At 37.7% G+C, this 9,181-nt stretch overlaps 1 protein-coding gene across 2 annotated transcripts in view; it reads right to left on the bottom strand.

Moving 5' to 3' along the window:
* Positions 5,507-9,181, bottom strand: part of LOC109715155 (salt stress-induced protein-like) — a 68,577-nt gene continuing 64,902 nt past the window's right edge. Inside the window, exons 1-3 of one of the 2 annotated variants that reach the window (XM_020240020.1) lie at positions 7,761-7,856; positions 7,467-7,658; positions 5,507-5,888 (exon numbers count right to left, since the gene is read on the bottom strand). In XM_020240020.1, coding sequence (XP_020095609.1) covers positions 5,661-5,888; positions 7,467-7,658; positions 7,761-7,766 — 426 coding nt within the window. In that variant the 5' untranslated portion in view covers positions 7,767-7,856 and the 3' untranslated portion in view covers positions 5,507-5,660. Of the gene's footprint in view, positions 5,889-7,466; positions 7,659-7,760; positions 7,857-9,181 lie in introns of those variants that run through there. The other variant, XM_020240019.1, reaches the window with a different exon arrangement.

Here is a 9,181-nt window from a genome sequence, read left to right as displayed (position 1 = left end):
TCTTCTTTTTTTTTTTCTTCATTATTTTTTTCTTCCACCACCTCCTCCTCCGCAGCACCTTCCACATCGCCTTCTTTTCCTCCGACGAACAAGCCACCTCCTCCTTCCGCCGCCTCTCCCTCTCCCACGACGACACCCCCACCTCCTGCCCCAAATCCGACCCCTACCCCCACGGCGCCAATCTCGAGGACTCCCACGGCGGCGGCGGCGGCGGCGGCGGAGGCGGAGGCCGGGGATCCTTCTCCGCCGACCACTTTTCCTCCGACCTCCTCCGCGTCGATGCCGTCGCCGACCTCGCGGAGATCGTCGGCCGCATGATCTGCGCCGGGTACAGCCAGGAGTTGAGCCAAATGTACATCGTCGTCCACCCTCGCGGCCCTTGCCGTCGACAAGATAAGCATCGAGGAGGTCCAGAGGATCGAGTTGGACACCCTCAACTCTAAGATGAAAAAGTGGATCCACACCCTGAAGATCACCGTCCGAGTCCTACTCTCCAGCGAGGGAGATGAGAGCGTCCAAAGAATGCAATTTTTTATGGTGTAAAAAATAGTGTAATAGTGTTAAAAGGAAGAAGGAAGAGGAAGAGAATAAGAAGAAGAAATTGTGCAATTTTGGACTAAATAGTGCAAAATTGGGCGAAATAGTGCAAAATTGGGCGAAATGGTGCAATTTTGGGCGAAATTTGCACCATTTCTCCTTCTCCTCCTCCTCCTCTTCCTTCTTTCCCTCCGCTTCGCGTACCGGCAGCGCACCTGGGCTGGCTCGACTACGACCAGTCCGGCACGCTTGGCGTCCGGATACCCCTCACGGTCGTCGCCGAGAACGACAACCGCGCGGCCACCGCGGGCTTCTCGGACGTCGACTTCACGCTTAGCTTCCACCGGATCAACGTGGCGCTGCTGCATGCCACCCCATTTGCGGTCCCGCGCAACGGCTTGTGGCCGCTGCAGTATGACGTGCAGGCGACACCGATCCCACTTGATGCCGACACTATGTAGGCTATAGATGTCAATGCCATGCAGGCCATGGACGCCATGGGAGAGGGAGAGGCGGCGGAAAGAGGTGGTGGGTTCATCGGCGGAGGAAGATAAGAAATAAGGGCATTTTCATCTGATGGAAAAAAAAATCCGGCCTGAATCTGTAAAATTGAAAAAGGTGGCCTAGTTATGCAAAAGCTCAAACCTTGTGGATTTTTTATGCAAATTGGCCAATAAAAAATAGTTAAGATGGGAACTGTTATTCCGACCTTAACGAGTTATCCTAAAATAACAATTCCCACCCCACCTTAGAACAGCATTGGAACATCTTGCCCTTTTTGGTAAAATTTAAAATTTAAAATTAAAATTTAATATTTAAAATTTAAATTTTTAAAATTTGAATATTTCAAATTTAAAATATAAATTTTGAATTTTAAAAATTTGTAAGTTGTAATTTCAAAATTAAAACTTGTAATCATAAATTTTAAATTTTCAAATTTAAATTTGATCTTAAATTTAACTTTTGAAATTTAAAATTTTGAATTTTAAACTTTAAAATATGAGATTTTAAAATTTTAATTTTAATTTTTAATTTTGAAATTTGAAATTTAAAAGTTAAAATTTTAAATTTAAAAATTTGAATATAAAATTTAAAAATTTAAATTCAAATATAATAAGAAGGATAATATCATTATTTTCTATTTATAAATATTCACTATTTTTTTTATTTCATCTTATCTATTCAAATATTATTTTTCTTATTTATGAAAACAACCAAATTTTCATTCTAAACGTAAAATTAAACTAGTTATTGATTATATTTGAACTTGTACCTATCTCTAAAATAAATAGTTCGTATTTATACCCGAACCAAAACGAAGCCTATATAGTACCGCGCGCAATGCTTACTAGTGTGGATATGCACGAAACCGGGCCCTTTGAACTTGTGTTACTAACAAAACAAACAATATACACAAAAAAACTTACGACTAATTAAGCATGGGAGCTCATTGACGACATGCATAAATGCTTATTCCGTTCGTCTCAAGTCATTAAAAAATATCTACTCTTTTCATATACCTGAACCTAAAACCCTGGTCATATTTTTTTTATTGGAAGCTATTATGCATGTTTATTTTCATTGCCATTTCACCTTGATAATAACGAGTGAAAAATTTGTCACGAGATTTAATGTTAAGCCCGATTAAAATAAGAATATAGATGCAATAATTTAAAACATAATATTGTAACCAAATTTAAACTTTATATATTCTTAATTTGAGCACAAATATAAAACAAATACATTTATGATATTAATAATATTGTATGCAAAATAAAATCCTTATGTGAACGGATTCTATATGTTCACAATAATTTAATAAATACGAGGATCAAATTTAGCTGAATAGATAATTTACATATAGATAAAATTAGACCTAATAAATATTAGTTTGCTAGAGAAGCCAACTAATTAATTAAGCTTTGACCATAATGCATATGAAGTCCAATGCTATTGCCACATGTTGCATCGTATTATTGATCCGATTCAAAAGATTGTCGATCATCCTACACGATCAGATCACCGTCACTTTTCCGCACCGCATGTGAGCACCTATTAATTCCGGACTTCAACCTTCTCCCAATCATCAAATTAATTAGGTTTGGGGCTTCAACGTGCACAAATCCCACGCGCGCCCGGAACGCAACACTAATTAATTGTAATATCCCCGGACGATCCGCAACCGTCTATGATGAGAGCTCGCTGAGGCCGGTATGGCGGAGAGGATGATGGGAGCTTCCGGTCGTGAATCCGAGGCAATTTGAGGCTAAGAAAGGTAAGAGAAAGAGAGATAGAAGTAGAGGTAGACTGAGAGAGAGAGTTGAGTAGAGAGTAGAGAATTAGGAATAGAGGAGAATGGGGAAGAGAAGTAGTGGAGAAGAAGGGTTTGGAGAAGAACTTTTGGGGGAGAAAAAATAGACTAATTCATTTCCATTCATGCCTTGCAATTACATCCTGTTAACTATATATACTCTATACAACTTGTACTGAAATATAATTAAACTATTCTACGAGGGCATTGTTGCAAAAATGGTAAATAGAGGTGTGGGCCTGGTGGACTCCTATTCTGTGGTAGTTGGACCTCTTGCTGGGCTTTCCCGGCCCAGATTGTCAGTTGTCGGGCATACGGTGTCGGATCCTCCCTTCTCCGCATCATCCACAACCCGGCGGGTATTGCGTCCGCCATTTCCCTCCGATCCGGGATTTGGCCCGCCCGACCCACTCGTAAGCAGTAAGTGGCGTCGGTTCCATCCTTCTCCGCATCATCCACGACCCGACGGATATCGGGTCCGCGTTTTTCCTCCACTCTGAGATCCTGAAGCTTCGATCCGCCAGTCCTCTTCTTCTCCCCAACTACATGGATTCCGTCAGACCTCCCAGCGCCCTCTCCGAGCTTTGAGGATGCCCTAGCTCCATCGAGCTCGCCTGAGCCCCTTCGAAGGCGCCTTCCCGCCGGAGTTCCGCCCGAGCGCCTTCCCGCCGGATCGCTCTGCCGAGCTCACTCCTCACCAACCTCTTGCTGTCACTTCTCTGCTCAACTTTGTAAAGTTGACATTTTTACTACTCTCCTATGCTAACTACTACTACTGCTACTACTTCTACCATTTATTCTTCAGGGTTGTTACATTAATTAGCTTTCGGACTATAGCATGCATGAATCCGGCGCACGCCCAGAACGCCCAGAACGTAACACTCGTTAATTAGCTTCCGGGTATAACATGCATGAATCCGGCGCACGCCCCGAACGCACCGGATGTGCATATACATGATCAAGAAGAGAACAATGTTATGGCATTCTTATGCGTGGCCGAAACACGCAACCAACACCAAAGCGGATCTCGCGCGTAATATTTCAAAAATAAATCAATATGTGATACCCTTTTGTAATGAATATGCATAAATTATCATAATGTGATCCAAGTACATAATATATACAATATTTAATTTGTCGTTCTTGCTCTAATACCAATTGATAGATTTTTATCGGTATGTAAACCAACAATAAAATATCCGCATTTTCAATATTTCTAATTTCAGCATTTACAACTTTTCTAGAAATAGTTTACTTGTAATTTTTAATCTTTCAGCATTTACAATTTTTATAAGAATAGTTTACTTGTAATTTTTATTCTTCTAGCATTTATAGCTTTTTCTAGAAATAGCCTTAACTTTACTTGTAACCCAAATTTTTCCACAATACAAAGGACATGGTTTATTCAACCGAGTCTTCGATCAGCCGAATACCATCTTCCTGATTCTTCGGCTTTAATTAGTGAAATGATATAGAATCCGGTTGAGTCGATCTCTTCTCAGCCGAATCGCTTGATCGATTTGATATGATGCATTCGAGTGTCAATTCAGGAGCTGATCCAGATCCTGAGGGAGCATCTAATCAGGTCAATAACGTGTTCCGGTCAGCATCACCTTTGTGTTTCGTTCCTAGCCCAACACTGGGTTCTACCATATGAGCAGGAAAAGATTAACATTGATATCTGAGCTCAACATTAATTAGCGCACCAAATCGTAACTTCAATCACATCAGTGAGCTACAGTTAGCTCTTATTCAATGGTTTACATTTTGGGAAGGAAAAGTGAGTTCGGAATTAGCTTATTTATTAAATGAGCGAGCTGAGCTTGAGCCACTCTCGAGTTGAACACAAAATGACTCACAAACATCGAGTTGGATCGACACCCGTATCATCGGTAGTCCAATTAGGCAAGATCTAATGTGCCACGGTTAGTTTCAATTCCCCCAAACGTAGCCATCCATTTACTCTTCCAGTTTGATTAATCTTTTCCCATAAAGTTTCATCCCATAGATCGACCTACATATTTACACATTTCAGGTTCAAATTTATGTCAATTTAGACTTGCTCGATCCCCAGTTGGGTGGTTCAACTCAAAATATCACTCTTATTTCCCATACATAACTTTATATCAATCCGAATTAATTTCACACATAAAATGTATCTCGATTAATAATTAATTCATAATCATAATCACTTTTAAATCATAATTAGATATAAACTAACAAAGCTAAAGGGCCAGATATTAAAGTTATATTTGTCCATATATGGTTCATATTTTTAGCACATTTATATTAAAATTTATCCTTATCCACCAACGCAATATAAAATTATAATTTTTTAATGAAATTTTTTTTATCTGAACTGGGCAAATCATACGCGAAATTGTTAGTTATGTAGAAGAATATTCTTAACTTAAAAAATCTTTACAGCTGCGCATTAATTGCCCGGCCCTTCGTTCGCTAACATCGCTAACAACAAAATAAATCCGCACATTCTTTATATAAGAACATCATACAAACCCACAAATATTATAACACACAATATTATTATTTATAACAGAAGTACAGTAACATTACACACGAATAGCATGCCTGCTATTCTTTATTTCAAAGATCTAAGGGGGCAGACTCTTTTTTTTTTTTTTTTTTTTTTTTTTTTTTTTTTAATTCGACTATTGCCCGCTAAACATATATAGACACACATAAAGACATAACAGACATAATGGATACCCGGCACACTGTATCCTTATTGCTATATATACGTATATATAGTAAGGTCACGTAGTAAACCCGGGGCAGATAGAGTAGAGAGAAACTAGGTATTTATGTAGATCCCAATTGCATTAATCAGCTCCGCTGAACTCCCAAAGAAGCCAACAATATTTGTACCATTTGCACTGAAAGATTTTCCCGCCCCAGAAGAACCATATGGTCCATAGCTGATTAAAGGACCGGCGACAAGAGTAAGCGATCGAACAACAGTAAGGTTGTCTTTGCTATCCACCGTAACTCGTATGCCGGTAAGTCTGTTACTGATTTGAACCTGTGGAATAGAGAAATCGTACAGCAGTAAACTGGATGTGAAAAAATCGGCTGGGGTGTCATTTTTATCTAATTAGTTGAATTTGATCTTGGTGCTGAACTAAAATATATGCGAAGCTAGGTGGCTTCCCCAAAATTCTTCTCCACTTCCATATTGTTCTCTTACCGACTTGAGAGGTAGTTCGAAACAAGCTAATTTGAAGCTAGCAACTACACAACAACTGTTGCGAGTTTGACGGACTGCAGTACGTAGTTTTGGTCCGCAATAGTTGGAGAGGCGATTGAATTGATCGTCTTTCCAGAAACTCAACTAATTGTTATAATTTTGTTAGACTTGTAATTATTTCCTAACTTGATTAGGATGAAGATTTAAATATGTAATAGATAAATAAATTAAAAAGAATTGAATTTACATTAGAGTAGACATATCTTATTATATATACAAGGGTATTGGGCAGGTTGCAGCTTAATTATATGTGTTATATAAGGCATAGAAGTGCTAATTAACTTTTTGGGCGTGAACCCTGGTGCAAGTGACAAAGGTTTGGTGGTTGCAACATTCCGAGATCCTAAGTTCGAAGTCTAGTTGGTTTATGTTTCTAGCCGAGTTTATTTGCTACCTTTCTCTTAGGAAAAAAAAAAAAAAAAAGACTTTTGTGTGTGAACTCAGCAATTCTTTTATTTTTTTTAAAAGTGATTTCGGCCGAGTCTCTTTTTGAAAACCTTGCTTAATTGGCACAGAGGGTGCGACATTGTATGCGAAAGAGAAGAAGAGAAAAGAAGTCTTCTTCTTCGAATTTATAGAAGGATAAAACAAATTTAGAAGGAGAGCTCAAGTTGAAGCTTATAGTCAGTACAAGAGAGGAATCGGATTTAAGTTTTTTTTTTTTTCTGGATTTGTTAATTAATCAGCTTATTCTTAATTATGGTTGTTCGCTAACAAGTTGTGATAATACATTGCAAGATAAAACCGATGGTGGATTTCATGCACGTTCGTACATATATATTAGTGCAACCGTACGTCGCAGCATAATGGAAATTAATAATGTCATGAATTAGGGTCCCAGCTGTAAAAATTCTTAAGTATGCCTGTAAAGGCAAAGGTAGCAAATGTAAGGAGAGAGTTTTTTTTTTTTTTTTTTTTTTTTTTTTTTTTTTTTTTTGAGAGATAGGTAACACGCTATTCACTTCGTTTATTTCATTTCAGAAATAAACTTAGTTGGAAATGTGAAATCAACTAGGATTCGAACTTAGGACCTCGGGTACCGACAACCAAGCTCTTTGTCACTTACTCTAGAAACGGTTAGTAATGTAAAAAGAGAGTTAAAAGGCAAAACGAAGGGCTTGATGGTTGATACCCGGAGCTCCAAGTTTGAATTCTATTTGATTCACATTTCTAGCTAAGTTTATTTCTAAAAGAAAAGGAAATAAACGAAACGAATAGTATGCTATCTTCTTTTTCAAAAAAAAAANTAAGTTTATTTTTAAAAGGAAAGAAAATAAACGAAACGAGTAGTATACTATCTTCTTTTTCAAAGAAAAAGAAAAAGAAAAAGAAGACATATCGAGGAATACAGACCTTTTCGCGACTACCTCCGGATTGGCTACCATACACTGGAGTCCATATTTCGAATCCGTCTTGCTTATAATTGAACCGGATTCCGGTAATGTAGTCATCATACCAGACCTCGAAGCCCAAAATCCAGCCGACAGTTTTCGTGTCGAATGGTTTCCCTTCTTTATCTCCACCCCAAGGCCCCTCCTTCACAACCTACAAGCAAATTAAACATGTGGATACTTCAGATGAAAAAACAAAAATAAAAAATAATAGTACAGGAATAAATTGTAAGCTTCGATTAATCTAGTTACTAACCCCCATTGTTGGTTGTTTATTCTCAAAAACGGTGGATTGCTGTGAGGGATAGGATGCATGCGGGGGGGTATTTATAAGGGTATAAGAGGACTTGTCTCTAGGGTTTAGGGTTTCGCCCGTACACACTAATTAATGTTAGAACATTGACACTGCCGTCCGTACACACTAATTATATATTGTTAGGAAATTGACGATGCATGTCATCCTCACGCCAGCTGGAAAGCCTTCGAATGCTACTCTAGGCATGTTACAATCATACCCAACTTATAAACCATTGTTTAGTTTAATGTTTAATTGTTTGGCCAACCGATCGTCCCTAGAACAAGTGACAAAGGGTTTGGTGGTTGGTAACCGAGACCCAAGTTCAAATCCTAGTTTATTCATATTTCTAGCTAAGTTTATTTCTAAAAAAATTGTTTGGCCAACAACAAATTCATATTTCACGACACAAGCCTCGCCGTGGAGTCGTGTTTCACGTTCCAAGCCTCGCTATCGAATCGTGTTTCACGCTTCAAACCTGTTCGACACAAATCATATTTCATATTCTAGACCTGTTCCACCTAAATCGTATTTCATTCCAACGTGTTTCACGCCCTACCGTGTCAAAAGACTAGATTTTTCTTAACACAAAAGGTCTTGAAACCCAATATCAAAAACAACTAAACAACGTCAATTATTAAGTAAATAGACATCCTGCTCGACCAAATTTTTTTTGTTTGAGAGAAAGATAGCATGCTATCCGTTTCGTTTAATTTTTTTAGAAATAAATTTAGCTGAAAATGTAAAGCAATAAGGTTTCGAACTTGAGACCTTAGGTATCAACTACCAAGTGCGTCGCCACTTGCGCTAGAAACGGTCGGTCCAGCTCGATCAAAATTGTATTTCACGTCCTAACCTATTTAAGAAACATATTTTTCAAACACAAAATGCCTCATAATCCAATATTAAAAACAAATATTAATATTAACGGGCAATTCTAATAATTAAATAAATAGCATATCCTATTCGCCACAAATCGTGTTTCACTTCCCAACGTGTCTAAACAATAGATAACTCGAACATAAAAGGTCTCAAGACCCAATATTAAGAAAAAATATTAATTTCAACCAATAACTTCATTATTAAGTAAATTATTAAGTAAAACACATATTCGATTAACCCACATAGTCCAAATAACATAACTAAAACTCAAAAAATTTAAACAAATAGGCAAGTAAGACAAGTATCTCTAAAAATTTGTATGGATATATCTAACTATTCGGCTCCTCTCCCATAATTCTCTCATCAAACCCTAACTAGTCAGTAGACATACAGACTTAATTAATTACTAGTGAGTGAATAAATAAATATACTCACTAAATAAGTATAATTAAAATAAATAGTATGTTGTAATATATTATATTATTTTCGCCTAATATACT

This window comes from Ananas comosus, linkage group 9 (genome assembly GCF_001540865.1).
Source record: "Ananas comosus cultivar F153 linkage group 9, ASM154086v1, whole genome shotgun sequence".
Classification (NCBI taxonomy): Eukaryota; Viridiplantae; Streptophyta; class Magnoliopsida; order Poales; family Bromeliaceae; genus Ananas; species Ananas comosus.
This window is presented reverse-complemented; position numbering and strand designations above follow the sequence as displayed.